We start from the raw sequence: 16,374 nt of genomic DNA on the forward strand, positions 1-16,374 counted from the left end.
TAAGGCTACAAAATAATAGACATACACATACTCCAGACTGCCTCTAAATGTGGTCTGAGAGAAAATGTCTGTAAAATATTTGAGTGTGTATTTAGCACTGTGCTAGTATGATCAGATTGAAACATTGCAGTTGTTGCTATTGTTACATGTGCTATTGCTAGAAAAATTCAATTGATTGCTTGTGCAAAAATATTAATTCTTCTTTGTAAAATATACATTTTGAAGTTCCCAGACAAAATGTGTGTGTCAGGCTGATATGGAATATTCAATTAAATTAAATTGTGTTTATTTATATTGCACCAATTTACAACGGATCGTCTCAAGGCACTTTACAACAAAAACAAACTTTAAGTTGATGATCGAGCATATGAATGTCATTGACAGAAACACAATGTGTTTTCCCAGAGGGAATTTTTTTTTGCTTTAACAAAAAATGACATAATTGGCAGAGAGTTTGAAGAACAACAGTACCAAATGCAGAGTACATTAAATACTAAGCAAAGACATAGGAAATAGAAGATTGCGATTGGAACAGAAAATGTGTCTTAGCCAGTAAAATCACTGAAGCAAACCACCAGCAGCAGATAGCAAGGCCTGAAAACTTTTGTCTATGTGTGTGTGTGTGTGTGTGTGTGTGTGTGTGTGTGTGTGTGTGTGTGTGTGTGTGTGTGTGTGTGTGTGTGTGTGAGTTGAGGCTATATTGTTCATTACTCTCAAATCCATCAGTGTTCGGGATTATCTAAGAGCTTCTTGTTTTGCTAAAACATGAAGTACCGTCAGGACTTCTTTCAGTCTCCTTTTTCCTCCTTAACAACTATGTCAAATTAGATAGCATTAGGGAGTGCTCTGCCAGGTCATTATAAATAATGAGGATGGAAAAATTGCCATGACTCAAAATGCTTATGTGGTAACACATTTGCTTCTTGTGGAAACCATACATTGTCATTTTTTAATACAATGTTGCATCTTTGTGGTGAGAGAGGCAATTTATTCTTTAAGTGCTGAATGCGGTAAAAAAAATAACATAATGTGTCAGGGCCACTGTTTATTTACCAAAACCCATTTTCTCTTGCTATTTTCCTTTTAACAGACGAAGAGGCTGCCCTCTAATTCTGTCATTCAAGAACTTAAATGAATAATTATAATGGGACTTTCATGTTTTACTAGTTAAACCGTTTTTTCAGGAAAATCTTTATTTTAGTTGTACATAGAAGTCTTTGCATCAGTGTGCTATGTAAGAAATTGCTAATAGTCATCCTGCATTTGGAAAGGTATTCAAATAGTTTATCTTAACAAAGTTCAGAATTAAAACATATAAATGGTTGAGTTAATTCACTAGTTGCATATTCAGAAATAAATAGTAGAAAATTAAATATTCTGTCACTTAAAACAAATGAAAATTTCAAAAGTCACAACTGTACATATTGCACATTTACAGTTATTTTTTGCAAGTTGCCCTTATGTACACATATGATTTCTTAACTTGTCCATGAAAACTTCAGTAAAACTCGCCCTCAACCAAAAGCTGTGTCAAGATGAGGAGCTACAGAGGATTCTGCTGGGATGGCTAGATGCCCTGAAATCCTGACAAAATGCTACAAAGTACCATCTTCCACATTACAGAATGCTTCAACAATTGTTATTTTTTGGTTAATCCCACAGTGTAATCTTTTTGTCATAAGAGCCTTGTCACAGCATCAGTAGATAAACAAGTCAGTAGTACTGTAGTACAGGCTGTTAATCCCAATAAACCAACAAACTGATTATACTACCTTATTAGACCAATTATTTGGATACCTTTGATTCTAGCTTTTCTGCCGGATTTAGCCGGCAGAAAAGCTTTCTTAGTTTTCTTTCTTGCATTTTGACTGGTTAACATTTGTGACTTCAGGTGGCTGGGTACGGAGGAAAGAAGAACACTTTTAAAGTTGCAAAGTAGATGTTCATTCTGTATTTTAAATTAACTTTGTGATGATGTTCTAATGATACTTAACATACTTTAATTATGAAAAGATCTCCACACACAAAAGAGGAAATATAGTAAATGTTTAGGTACCTTTGAATTAAAAAAATATTTGTTAGTATAAATCATTGATTTACTCTGAGACCATTAGTCCAGTCAAATTCAAGTATGAACTCCACACCATCTTTTCAAGGCTTATTAAACTCTTTTTGATAAACCCATCTTTGTTTGGTCTGTGTTGAATAAGGTTGTGAATTTGCAGCCTTGGGTTTTTTGAATGCAAAGTATGTCTAAATCATTTCGCCTTAGACAGGGTTTGACCTTGTAGTCTTTCAGTGGGCTGTTACGGGTCACAGTGGATTTCGTTTCGACATTTTAAGCCATCATGTTTGGAACCACATCTTCTGTGGTGTATCAGCTTGTTAGTTTGTATGTCTGTTGACTTTAAAATATTGAAGTTTGTCAAAATCCCTGCATCATCAAGTAAATCCTTAATTTTTATCCTAGCAAATTCTGTTTTTAAAAGCTTTGTTTAAAAGCTTCTCATAAATAAAAAAATTAAAGTGATCAGATCTGTGGGACTGATTTTTGTCACTGTTGTTTTTTTGTAGAATAACAATAAAATGATGCAGTTTCTTAGCTGGCATCAAACATAAATGTAGTGATTTGCTGTTGTTTACAAAGGACAGTCCCTGGCTTGTTTGATTTGTTTCTGATGAGGTTGTCCTGGGAATTGCCTCATTTTAAACTTTGATTCATGATCAGCACATAAGAATAAATATGTTACAATTAATGAATAAAAGAATAATTGACCTACTTAAAGTGTTATACATTTTAATCAAAGAGAGGTATTTTTTCCTTTGGAGCTTTATGTTATTCTTATCAAAGTAGGCTCCAGCTTGTTTTAGAAAACTGTAAAATTTTATTTCCTGCGACCTAATGCAGGAAATAAAATGGGCGCGTACCATAAGCGGCGTGGCTTATGGCCGTGTTCTTAAAAGCACAAGTTTACACTAGACGCTGCAAATTACGCTCCACAGTTATGTGTTTCTACACAGAGAAAAGCTTACGCCACATTGAAAGAGCACCAAGTAGACGTCTCACTTTGGCCTTCCTTCCTCCAGTTGACAAAGTGTTGCGAGAGGAAAGGCAGAGTGCTCAGCAAAAATGGGTATGCTTACATACCCATTTCAATCAGTAGCGTCAACAAAGAGGTGACTTCTTCCACCTTGCGGCCTAACTGAGACTCGACTATTATTTTGCAATACTTTTGGAAGTGAAATATGACACAGGATGTTGTTTTCCTATTTATTCCCTGCAAAACAGTAGTGTATATTGTTGAGAATTAAAAAATATATCTTAGTAGGGGTGTCTCCCCTCTCTGTGGCCGGGTAAGATAACATGCAACTTTAGTTTTATGGCTGTTGGGTCATCGCGGCCTGACCCCGTGCTGGAAAGAGCAGCCCCTTTGTTTGAGACACAGATGGTTTGCAGATTACCCCTCCCTCCTTTAGAGGAGGCGGGCAGACACTGTATTAAAGAAAGTCTCGGCAAAACTTAAGATCAGACAGACTTATCCACCGCGCGAGAAAACATCTTGTAATGGTATGTACTCTGTCTCCATATTTAATTTCTATGAATTAAATATGTATTTAAACTGTTCTACCTCTGATCAATGTTTCCTCATTTATAGCCAAATCCGGAACTGGGAAAGATGGGTTTTTATTAGACATGTAACAGCAAGCCGGTAAACCCCGATCTTATCAATATGCATCTGAAATTAGAACTTCAGTCTAATTTATGCACCGTTTGCATTGTCCGTGCGTAGTTCTAGAGTAAATTTATTGACTGATTAAAATTTAAAGCTAACCTAAGCAGAGGACGTGCGTATGCTGCTTTGCTGCACTTACACACTGGTGTGTTTCCTCCTTAATACTTCCTGAGTAGATCAAACAATTTAAACTGTTTAACCGTCTGATAATCTTAAATGTTGTCACTACTGTAAACATCCATCTATTGTTAATACCCACTTATTTATGCAGGGTCGTGGGGGGGGGGGGCTGGTGCCTGTCCCCATTAGCCATTGAGTGAAAGGTGGGTTCCATCCTGGACAGATCACTAGTCCAGCACAGGACAACAAAGAGACAGGACAAACAACCGTGGGCACTTTCACTCAGTTATTCCTATGCCGGTTCAAGAATCAAGAGCCTCAATTGTCATTATGTAATCATGATGACATTTTGGCTGGCTTTATTAAACATTAGATCACTGTCTGGAAAAGAATTTTGAGTCAATGACTTAATTACTGACCATAATCTTGATGTTGTGTCCAACTCCTGGACGTTCTGTGGTGGATGAGCGAGACATGATGTCCCACATGTGCTCAATTGGATTCAGGTGGGAGTTACATTTTGTTGTTTAAGTGTACACTTTTTTTAGCAGTAAATTGTAACGCTCAGAAACGGAGGACCCAGAATTCAGACCAGCCAAACAGTGTACGATTTCTGTCAGTTTATTTAAGGGTAAACTGCAGCAGGTTGTGGGATTATCGTCACTGTCTATGGCAGGAACCTCTGGAAGTAGAGACTGCAGGTTACACTGCATGAAAAGTGTGATTTACGTCACTATGCGGCACTGTAGATTGTCGTGGAAGTTCAGGTTAACGGCTGTTCACGGTAATTTGCAGGCAACACCGAAAACTGCCATGAATTGTCAGAAATTGATGTGGGCTTTCCTAAAGCCGGGTGTACACTGTACGAGTTTTTCAGTCGTGGTACTTATATACATCTCAAACTGTGCGACGGAACCGCGGGGTTTAAAAAGTTCACCACTCACGATCTGTGCGGCGCGACGCTCGGACGAGACCGGACTGCTCACACTGTACGTCGTGTCCCCTCTGGGACCGCTCGCTGTGGTGGCAGAGGCAGGCGAGCGACGGTAGGTAACAGGGACCCAGAGCAGGGGTTCGAGCCCAGCTCTGGCGAGGCCCGCGGGAGGCACCGGGCGTCGGGGGAACGGAGGGGAGAGAGAGAAGAGACGAGACGCATCGGCGGCCGCGAGGCACGGCAGGTCGCCTGGCCCGCACCCACCCCCCCCAGCAAGCGGAGGAGTGCCGAAACAGGCGGCCAGCGCGTTGCGTGGACCGCAGAGGAGTGCCGAAACGGGCGGACCGCGGAGGAGTGCCGAAACAGGCGGCCAGCGCGTTGCGCGGACCGGACGGCTCGCCCTCCCCAACACCGGCCGGAGGTTGCTTCAGGGATGCCCGCTTCCCTCCCTCCGCTGGCGGGGACGGAGAGGAGGGGAGGGCGCCCCCTCGTAGCTCTGCTTGAACAGCAGGATGCGCTCACGAAAACCTCACGACAGCCGACAGAATTTCAAACATGTTTGATTTTCACCCATCGTCCGATTCCTGATCGGGAGGTAGTTGTGAGAAGCCAGTCCCCCCTCCTCCCCCCCTCTACGATCAAGCTGAAATTCGGCCCGATTCAAAAAATGCTCGCACGACTGAAGAATCGGCCCGAAAAGGGGAAAAACTCGTACAGTGTACGCCCGGCTTAAGCAGTAGTTCCCCCATGACCCCCCTCCTCCTAATTCTAGGGGAGGCTTTAACATGTAAATGAAAATGCTGTGAGCTATACAAATGCAAATCAGGGTTGCAGGGGGAGTTTTACCCCAAGTGACATTTTTCTAAAAGGTAAGAAAATCTCTGATACAAATAGATCAGGCTCAGTATAGCCTAATTATAGACTCTTACACTTTAACTTGAATTGATTTATTTAATTAAAGTATGCTAGATTACTGTGTATGCCATTAGCAATGGCAAATGTTATGTAAAAAAAAAATACAAAAAATAATTTATTTCAAAAATTAGTTTTAATCAGAATCAGTTGGTAAAATGTGAATCAGAATCAGCAAGGTAAAATGTGCATTCCATGCAAACAACATTAGAATCAGAATGAGGGGTCTGCAGAGATCACAGTCTCCTAGAGCTCAACTACTGTGCATAGTGGCATGACTACAGTGACCTTTTCTTTGGTCTTACTTAAATGCACAGAGGATGTATTAACCACACATCTCCCAGCAATGCGCTCAACTGGCAGAAATGATGCAGGGTATGACGTGTCTGTTCCCTGCAAGCCCCAAACTTCTATTGGCTTTCCATAAAAATGTCTGTCCGGATGTGGATGAAGCCAGGAAACTTGTGCAATAACATGTTTAAATGCAGTACCCTTTGACACAACATTAACAACTATAAACTGCTTTATAAACTGGCTGGTCGTAGTTCTGCTAGAGGGTCAAGGATGGGATCCTCAAAACTGTTAGTGTTTCCACACCACTTAGCACATACATATGCTGACCTTTCTGCTCTAGATCCATCGATTGAGTAAGTTACATTCATATATGTTACCCGTTTGCATGTCATGGCAAAACTGTTAACATCAGTGACACAAGGGTACATCTGATGATACATTGTCAACATTGCATGTCTGTCAGACACATCCAAGATTGTCTGGTGGAATGGAGACAGAGGCACCACTGTACAGTTTTCTAAGAAAAGTCGTTCTGCTGACACCAAAACACTGTGCTTCACATAAAGCATATCAGCTGTGTCATTCCATGACAAAGTCCCAACCATTTGTCTTCCTAAAATACTGGCAAATTCTGCACCATATTCACATGTCCATGGCATATGAAGCTGTTGGCTCTGCTGAAATTGCCTCATAATCTGGACTTCAATTGTCCTATTGTTGTGATTAAACTTTCCCAGTATTCCATTAAAACGTGCAAATGAAAAACACCAAAAAGAATAAACTGGTCCGTAATCCAACATGCATTCTTTCAAATGGAGATGTAGATGCATGTTGGGGGTGCAGCGCAATGGGCCAAACAGTTTGACAAATTTGGAGAGAAAAGTCTGCAGGTATCCATCTGCTACTTCCATCCAGTCTATTGATTGATATGACTCTGGAGCAGAGTATGATACAAGCCTGCACAAAGTCAAACCACATGTCATAGTGTCTGTTGTCGATAAGCCCCTTCAGACAAAACAGTGAGTAAATGGTTGTCCAGTTTTTCCACTGATCTGCTGTAAATCCTGTGAAGCCAGATGAAATCCGTAAGGGAATTCTTCCAACCTCATAAGGTACTTTGATGTTTCCCACTCTAGCTTGAAGTTCATCAAGGCCTTTAGTTGTTAAAATTCCTAGGTCTGTCCACAGTCTGAATACATGTCTTGCCGTACCAAGGAGAAGGTTGTGCATTGGATCAATGATGACAAATCTGATGGCATCATAGTAACTCAAGCGGAAAAGTTCTGACCATCTAGCTCCATACTTCCGTTCAATTATTTTCTGCTCTGCTCTCGTCTTTGCCCGTTTGGATAATCCAGCATAGTGTGTGTGATCCTTTGACGTGCGTGGCTCCCACGAAGACCGTTCAAATCCTGAGTAGTCAATTTTTTCACCAAATCCTTTCTTGCTGAAAGTCTTCAAACACTTGTGGCATCCTGCAAATGTAAGTTAAATGCAATATGTTACATACACATTCATATTTCAGAATTTAATGAAACAGACCAACTGCTATCCATTAAAACATAATCAATGTAAACATTTACATATTGATTTTACTGATTCAATGATTATTGTTCATGTAATATTTAATATTAATATTTAAATTACCTCTGTATGCTCCATGTCCAACAAAGCCTCCACATTTTCGAGTTGCGGGGATATCTGATGAAAGACAAAGCAGGGCTGCTCTGTAAACTTGATGTCCTAACAAAGAGCTGTCTTCCAGAATCACGCCATGCCAAAGTTCTTGAAGCTCATCAACTAAGGAGTCTAAGAAAGCATTCATATGTAGTGATGGCTCTTTTGGTCCAGGTATGAGTCCAACGAGAATCATATTTTCCTCCTTAAAACGGTCTTCACGAGGTAGATTCAAAATGACCAAGTAGATGGCTCCAACTGAATATGGTGCATCTTTGAAAGGTTGGAACAAGTCCACATTCAGCATCAAGGCCAAATTATTTGTCTCTGCTAAAAAAGGCTCTCGATTCACATACTGGTAATCCTGCCATACTTGTCCATCATATACGTCTGCTAACACACCCTCAGGTATTTTCCGCTTTCTCCATTCTTCACATTTCTCTTCAAATCCAGGTCTTTTAACAAGTCCTTCCAGAGACTGTATAACAGTCTTGTAACAGTAAGAACGGATTGGATTGACATACTCTTTACCGCAAGAAGATTTTGCCTTTCTTAGCAAGGCAGAGCCACATTTCTTCCTTAAGGTAGACTTCAGCTGTGTGTGATTGTAGAATGGTATGTGACCACAAGTCTTACAAACCTTTGTGCCATCGCGTTTGAGCTCGTAGGTTTCAGTAAGCATGTATACTGTCATACATTTTGGCCAAACCACATACTGTAAGAAGTTGTCACGGAGGACACCAGTCCATTTCCTCAAGGAGAATAAAGTCTTTGGAATATTGCTTGCAAAGGCAGTGAGGGGATTAGCACAGATAACATTTCCAAGTATCCACATGAAATTTTTGATGCACAGAAGAAGTGATGTGATGGCATTGTCAGAAATCTTGAAGGTTGATTGCCATGACAAAAGCATCATGGCCAGAAGTTTCATCAACAAGTCTTCTGGTTTTTCACTTGTGGACTGATCAGTTCCATGCCCCTCTCCATCTTGTATGTGAGGATAGGCTTCTCTCTGCTCCTCATCAAGGCTTTCCATCACTTCATCCTCTTCATGCTCATCCTATGCAAATGAAAAGTAGGCACATTACAAATTGCATGCAATGCCCATACTCAGCACCTCAAACGGCCGTACTCAGTGCATGAATATGTCCATTTGAGAGTGAAAAGACCATCATTAAGCCTCCTGTTGTCCTCGGGTCAACATGACCCGCCACTGTGTTAAACCCCCCCCCCCCCCACCCAAAATCCACTAAATAAACAGTGGGCAAAATGCATAATTAAAGATTGTAAAGGGCTCCTTTAAAGGCAATAGAAGTAATAATGGGTCTGAGATAAAATCGTTGATGTTACAAGCTTATTGAAATAACCCTTAAAAGTGCGCACCGTAATTCAATCTGAAAAACTCACAGAGAAAGAAATGGCAATTAGAAGGATTTTATTGATACAAAATTTTAAGTCTTTGGCGCTCAGACCTCGGCAGGAACATTAATGCTGAATTATACTTTAATATGCATAAGTAGATGTATGAGAACAGGGATGTTCCCCCCCAGGTCTGAAACTGGTGGTGGAGTGGAGATAGAAGAAGTTTGTTCAGTCCATATGGTGATCTGTTTAAGATAGATGTCCAACTTGATAAACACAGGTTGCATGAACTGTCCATGATGAGCAAGCTTGAAGCGACTGTGGAGAGGAAAAACTCCCCTTTGGGAAGAAACCTCTGGCAGAACCGGGCCCAACATGGTGGTCTTCTGCCGGACCAATAACAGGCGATAGGGAGTGATGAAGACTGAAGGGAGAAAACACTCTGATGGGTTGAGGATGGAGGAACGTCTTGGAAGCTAGATGAACTCAGCTATGATGGTGGAGAAGGGGTTGGGGGTGGGTTGAAACGGACATCTGATTCGAAATCCAACATGCAATCCGTTTGCGCTTGCTGGTTAGCAGGCTGAGACGTGGATTTGAAGTTGCTTTTAAGATGAGCGTGGGATGCTGATTGGCTTCATGGAGGTGCGGTTCGTAGCTGATTGGCTCACATCAGAGGCGTATCGGACTCTGATTGAATGGAGGCAGGCGATGAGTTTCTTCAATTGAACTTGCGCCTTCAGCTTCATTTCCATGTAACGTAATTTATGCGCACTTGAATTCAAGCCAAGGCAGCACACCCACCGAAGCGCCACTGGTTCTATGTCGTTAACCCTGTAAGACCCACTGTTGCAGAATTACAACATTTTTTTATCATCCCAAAATAAACTTTTTTTTTTTTTTGGTTCAACTGCATTAACATACTCATTTGGGTCATGTTGTTTGGTCTCACAATGCTATTGGGTCCTACATTTGTATACAAGACCTGCCCTAAGGTGAAGAAGTCACACAACCTCCAGATTTTTGCTTGAGCATCATCCCCTCAACTTACTGGACTTGATTTATCTAATTGAAGTAAGTAAAAAGCTTTGCATATTTTTTTCTGTGTTTATTACAGTGTCTACAACATGTAAATATGTAGTTATTGTGGAAAATGTGCCCTACATTTTATCTAGAGCTTGTTTTGTAATTGTTGCAATATTACAACATTGGGTGAATGTGGTAGTCAAAACAACCCTGATTTTGAGAGGAATGTCTTGAGAGGAAGTTTTCCCAATATAGCTTTGAACCACTCAGTATTTTTCCCTTATCACAGAAGGTAGGGCTTTCTAACATGTCTACAACACAACAGCCATGTTGTGTATGTCTGCCCTTTGTCTTGGCTATTGATAAGGAAATGTTCCAATCAATTGATAGTCAAAGCAGGTGTGGGGGATGCTTGGAGGGGCCTTTGCATTACTGGAACAGGGGTTGATGTTCAGGAATGTAAGGTGTGGCTGTAAGTTGGAGGCTACTTGCATTCCTATTTTGATGATAATCAGAGTTTAGAATTGATCGGCCACACAGTATTGTGTGACCAGTGAAATGTGTGAATGGGTTACTTCAGTGCAATGTGTAAACACTTCAAATTAAAATCAATCTCTCCACCACCCCGTCTTTTCCTGCAGGTTATCTAGAATGCCAGCAGCAAGGAAAGATCCTCAGTGTGCAGGATATCATTGCAATCATCCAAGATGGAGAGAGTGATGTGGACATACCCCTTGATGACACTGATGCGAGTGACAAGGAGTCAGACAATGATCCCTGTGTGGACAAAGAAAACCATGAGCCATCTGACTGCCGAGCCAATGTGGACATTGAGCCCCAAGAACATGAACGCATCAAGCCCCGTGACAGATATCACTGGCAAAAAAAGGATTTTATCAGTCCCAATACCAATTTTTCTGGTCCACCTGTCACAGACGATGTAACCTTCCTCCACACACCACTCCAATACTTCCAAAAGTTTGTGTCAGAGGACATGATTCAAGCTCTGGCTACAAGTACAAATGAGTACAGCGTTCAAAATGATGGAAGATCTGTTAACACTAATACAAAGGAAATACAGAAAATGTTTGGCATGTACCTGAGGATGGGCTTGGTACAAATGTCTGGAAGCCGTATGTACTGGGAGACAGATACACGGCACCCCCCTATTGCTGATGTGATGCCACGCAACATATTCCAATCTCTTCTGACAAAATTACATTTTGTCAACAATTTGACAGTGTCAGAGATTGAAAAGAGGGAAAAACTCTGGAAACTCAGACCATGGCTTGAATCATTCAGGGAGAAATGCCTGCAGGTGGTACCAGAAGAGCACAATTCTGTGCTAGGAAGAGACCATCCTTAGATGATGGGAGTCCAAATTGTCCCTCCAAGAAATCATGTGCACAACCCACTCGATGTGCGCAAGGACCTCACTGGACATTTCCCCATGAAGGTCAAGAGAGGACGTCAAGAGACATTGCAGTAAAGGGTATACGAATACCCATTGCAGCAAGTGCGATGTTCGCCTCTGTTTTTCAGAGGAAGGGAACTGTTTTTGGGACTATCATTGTAAATAAAAAGTTATCTTCCTGGAATAAATAAAAAAAAAAAACTGTTCATAGCAACATGACTGAGATTATTTTTCATGTTATACTGTCCTGGGATAAAAGCAAAACACATTAAAGCCAGAATAACTTCCGGTTCAAAAGTGAAAACAAGCTGTAGTCCAATCAGCGATTTCTTAGGTCTCCCACTGGGACGTACCTCTTCCGTTTTGTAAATGTTGTAGCGCTTTCCTTAATGTTGTAGTGCTTTCCTTAATGTTGTAGCGCTTTCCTAAATGTTATAGCGCTTTCCTAAATGTTGTAATGTTTTTGTTAATGTTGTAGTGCTTTGCACCTCAGGGCCACCGTAGAAACGTGCTCACATTTTATTAATTTGAGGGCTCAATTAAAAGGAAACGTGCACACAAATTATCACAACCTGAAAAAAAATATCACTTAAAGTGAGCTCTCCCAGGCTCCGTAAAAGTGTATAATTAAATTGTTTATTTTAGTTGCTTTCATAGTTTCCTAACAGAAAATTTAAACTGTACACTGAGAGTAACAGTAGTAGTACTGAGAATGGAGAACAACAGTGCAGGTGAAACATGTGGGATTTTCCCATTTGAGCTCTGGATTGGATGTATAGCTTCAAAGGTAATTTCATGCCTTACCACATAACTGGAGATGTCTTCATCATCTTGCACTGACTCTGAATCACTTGAGTCCAGGAAAAGATGAATGCTTTGGTCATCTGCTGTTTCGTCTGGAAAACAACCCATGCAACATGCATTATAATGCGATTTTTATATTTAATTATTAATTATTACAATAACCATTACGGCGAGAAGCAACCACATTTTAATAGACAGTAACAATTTTGGTGCTCACCGTTGTCTCAACAGTCAGTCGCTGGGTGCATTTCTTCCATCACTTCTTTTTCTGGGTCCTCGGACTGCATTTCACCTTCATCAATCTCTCCAACTCCAGGTTGAACATAACTCCTGCCGGTTGGGTCATGACTGGATAGCAACAGGCTCTGTGCGTTATCTGACCTAGTCCCTTTGTGTTTTTTCTCCCAAACTCCATTTTTGAAATAGTGCTTTTTGTGGTCATAATACTGTGTATTAGAGAGTTCAGTGTTGCAATGTTCACAGAAGCGCCGAGGTCTTTTCTTCGTTGTTAGAACTTCCATCTTTCAACTGACTAGCTTCATAGGCACACCGGTCTTGTTTATATGATAGACGCAAGCTTTTCTCGCGAGGCCTCCCGTATAACAATAACCTCGTATGTGATTGGAGGAGCCTGACGAGCCTTCGACTCCTCGTCCAATCACGTGTGAGCTCATGGGCACGCTACAGCAGTACTTGTGAGACCAGCATATAAGCAGACATGTATGTGTTACTATACTCAGCAGAACTTTATCTCCAGTTCCTGTGTTTGGATTTTGCTGGTACGTAAACAATGGCTGGACGATGTCTCGCGTTCAACTCGCCTTCAACTCCTCTTTCAGCCAGTCCGCAGACTGACGAGAAGAAACTGCTGATTGCTATCAGTGGACTGTCTCGTCAGCTTACTCAACATACTGCCGACATGAATGAGCGGTTCACTCAACTGGAGAATTCGGTACACTCCAGAATGCTGTCCTTAGAGGACAAGATGGCGGCTACGCAGTCGAACAACTGTGCGGGAGACACGAACTCCAAGAAGAGAAGACGGGTCCACAATCCCAAGCTAGCGGTAAATATATGTCCGATTACTGCTTGCTAGGCTAAAAGAGTAGCCTTGCAAGAACAAGCTTTATTAAAGTGTAATTTATGTGATTCACAGGAAGCAGTACGGCGTCTTCACAACTCGGAGACAAATTGCAGGCGCTATGAACCGGAGCAAGGGCAAGATTTAAAGAATATGCTTTCATTCTGCGGTAAAAGGAAATAGATACGGATAGATACCTATCATAACTGCACATTTTGTTTTCACAGACTACTCTCGCCTCATAATGAGGCGGTGACCTCCTATTTGCTCGGAGCAATATCTGCAAGCCTCGATTTACACAATGTTGATAAAGACGACATTGTGTGTAAGTGACTTGTTTTACTGTTTCTCCCTTGTTTTTAATGTTACTGTGACTTGCGTTTGATTTTTATTCATACCACTCTCATTTAATTGTTTTCCAGCCGCCTGTAAGACGTATTATGAGATGGTACGCAGGAGCTTCAGATATACGCAGCCAGAGAACTCAATGCGGGCGGAAGCTGCCAAGAATTCTGCGCGGAGTCGAGCGAGAAGAAAGAGGGTAAGACTTTATTTGGTGACTATTTTTCAGGTGCATTGATAGATGTGTTGTGTCCATACGCAGTGCATCCCATCGCATAATACTGATTCATTGTTTTGTTTTTTACAGCTGCTGGAATCGAGGCAGAGCGTGCTAGCTGATGAGGAAGTGGAACTCTGGAAGTCCGCCACCGTCGACCTCATGTCTGACTAGGAAGATGGCGTCGTTGGCGGGGTCTCTGGATGGATTGTACGGCCGCCGTCATTTCGTCGGCCGGATCTGTCTGAACTCTGTATGAAGCTGCAGTCCCGGTTAGAGGCGACGCCGAAGTACAAAGCCATGCACAGCAGGCGTCTGCACATCGGACCTGCCTCGGAAAGAACGCCGCCAGCAGTTACCTACAACCCCGAGGAGGCGCACGGACAGTTCACGGAGTTGTAGTTTTTTGGATATGCATGTGTGGGCAGATCCTCGCGTTGTATATAGTTGTGTGTGTGTGTTTTAATAAAGCTCTTTCTTTGCATAAACATCTTCCTGTAATATTCTGTCTTGGTTCCTGTTTATGATTTGGTTAAAGTTGGCTTTTCCCTGCTTTTTGGTTTATTTGTGATTTAGGTTCTGTCATAGTTGGAGTTCTGTCTTAGTTTTGGTTTGTGTCTTAGTGTGAGTTTTGAGACTTCTTTTACAGTTATTGTTTTTAGTTTGGTTTCTGATCTGGTCTGTTTTGATCCTCGGCACTGATGTCTGGTCTAATTACTTACTCTGCACACCTGCCTAACTCCACCCCTGCTGCAATCACCTCTCACCGGTTTCACCTGATTCCACCTTCATATAAACTGCTGAGACCAGACATCAGTGCCAGGTTGTCCTGTTGAGTATGGGTGAGTCTCCTCTTGCAATTCTGCATGTTAGTTTGCTTTTTGGATTTTTGACCCCTTTCCCTCCAGAAACCTGAGCCATTCTGTCCGGTCTGTTCCTGCATGGTCTGCCCTGCTCGTGAGTTTATTTTTTGTGTCATCTTTTTGTTCTACAGTCGGTTTGGATTTTTCCCCTGTTTTTGAGTTGGTATTAAAGAGCTTTTTTTTAAGAAACCTCTGCTGGTCTGGCTGAATTCTGGGTCCTTTTCCTCAGAGCATTACAGTACAACCTGGCCAGTTTTAGGACCTATCGCCAGATCAGCAGGTTTAATTTTTTTGCTTTTTCCCTCCTCTATTTTTTTATTTATTTTTCTCAACATGAGCCTGCTGCGACCCCGGAGCTCTGTCCCCGGCAGAGCTGAGGACCAGGGGGCATCTTTCGAGGGTTCCAGGCTGGTGGTCTGCCCCCCCGGATTTGGTCCGAGACGCCACCTCCTAGGCAGCAGTACTTTTTTGCAGCAGCCTCGCCGCCGCAAACGCCGGCGAGCGCTGGGTCAGACTGAGACATTAGTCCCTGGCTCTAGTGGTCATGCGGCAACTTCCTCTCCAGTGGACCAACACCCTCCGCCTCCTGGCTCAGTAAATCCCACAGCTCCTCCGTGTGGCACCTCTGACAATGACCGCAGGATGTTGGAGGAGAGAATAAGAACTTTTGCACCGGTTATTAAACGTCTGAGGGAGGCTCTATTTTCCCATTATTCAGAGGAGCTGGAGAAGAAATTAAAGGAGGTGGAGGGGCATTACAGGTCAGCACTCCAGGCTTTCTACAGCCGACCTGAGTTTGTCCCCGAGGGTCTGGCCGACGCCTCGGCACCAGAGTCTGTCCCCGAGGGTCTGGCCGACGCCTCGGCACCAGAGTCTGTCCCCGGGGGTCTGGCCGACGCCTCGGCTCCTGAGTCTGTCCCCGAGGGTCTGGCCGACGCCTCGGCTCCTGAGTCTGTCCCCGAGGGTCTGGCCGACGCCTCGGCTCCTGAGTCTGTCCCTGAGGGTCTGGCCGACGCCTCGGCTCCTGAGTCTGTCCCCGAGGGTCTGGCCGACGCCTCGGCTCCTAACGAGGTGGTCCAGGAGGACCTGCCTCTGCCCAAGTCCAGAGAGGTGGTCCAGGAGGACCTGCCTCTGCCCAAGTCCAGAGAGGTGGTCCAGGAGGACCTGCCTCTGCCCAAGTCCAGAGAGGTGGTCAAGGAGGACCTGCCTCCACTCAAGTCACAGAAGGGGGTCCAGGAGGATCTGCTTCTTCTGACCAGCGACGTGGGAACCCAGAGGGGTCCGTCGCCGACGTGTGACGTGGGAACCCAGAGGGGTCCGTCGCCGACGTCCGACGTGGGAACACAGAGGGGTCCGTCGCCGACGTCCGACGTGGGAACCCAGAGGGGTCCGTCGTTGACCTGTGAGGCGGGGACTCAGAGGGATCCTTCGCTCTTCTGGCACCCTGGACCTCAGAGGAGGATTCAACAACCGTGGTCCCCTGGAGACTTTGAGCCTCTCGGTGTTGCGTATAAACCTAGACCCCTTATAGCCCTCATGGACAGCCAACTCTGGGAGAGACTGTATTGGATGTCGCTTTCTGAGACCCTCCAGA

The 16,374-nt window shown here is 43.2% G+C and overlaps 1 protein-coding gene and 1 long non-coding RNA gene across 3 annotated transcripts; one reads left to right on the plus strand and one right to left on the minus strand.

Annotated features, from left to right (window-relative positions):
- The first annotated feature begins 3,305 nt into the window (after nt 1-3,305).
- On the plus strand, nt 3,306-14,284 carry LOC118560046. The gene is made up of 4 exons (XR_004929033.1): nt 3,306-3,568; nt 13,021-13,683; nt 13,781-13,899; nt 14,008-14,284. It is a non-coding gene; the product is annotated as an uncharacterized LOC118560046 (long non-coding RNA).
- Nucleotides 5,833-12,587, minus strand: LOC118560045. Of its 2 annotated transcripts, XM_036130689.1 has the most exons (4): nt 12,495-12,587; nt 12,278-12,369; nt 7,642-8,731; nt 5,834-7,469 (listed from the first exon to the last, which is right to left on the minus strand). In XM_036130689.1, exons 3-4 carry the CDS (start codon nt 8,705-8,707, stop codon nt 6,739-6,741), a joined length of 1,797 nt encoding a protein of 598 aa, XP_035986582.1. In that variant the 5' UTR covers nt 8,708-8,731; nt 12,278-12,369; nt 12,495-12,587; the 3' UTR covers nt 5,834-6,738. The 2 variants fall into 2 exon arrangements, with proteins under 2 accessions (XP_035986581.1, XP_035986582.1); XM_036130688.1 differs by lacking the exon at nt 12,495-12,587 and having other exon boundaries at nt 5,833-7,469; nt 12,278-12,462.
- Nucleotides 14,285-16,374: the final 2,090 nt, after the last annotated feature.

The sequence above is a fragment of the Fundulus heteroclitus genome, unplaced genomic scaffold, assembly GCF_011125445.2.
Source record: "Fundulus heteroclitus isolate FHET01 unplaced genomic scaffold, MU-UCD_Fhet_4.1 scaffold_37, whole genome shotgun sequence".
Classification (NCBI taxonomy): Eukaryota; Metazoa; Chordata; class Actinopteri; order Cyprinodontiformes; family Fundulidae; genus Fundulus; species Fundulus heteroclitus.

Excerpts from the sequence above, each read along its gene's own strand:
- LOC118560045 (XM_036130688.1), bottom strand. The coding sequence starts at position 12,385 with ATGGGTTGTTTTCCAGACGAAACAGCAGATGACCAAAGCATTCATCTT. Across the intron at positions 8,732-12,277 it reads AAGACATCTCCAGTTATGTG|GATGAGCATGAAGAGGATGA; the intron begins GTAAGGCATGAA and ends TCATTTGCATAG. Across the intron at positions 7,470-7,641 it reads TGGACATGGAGCATACAGAG|GATGCCACAAGTGTTTGAAG; the intron begins GTAATTTAAATA and ends TTACATTTGCAG.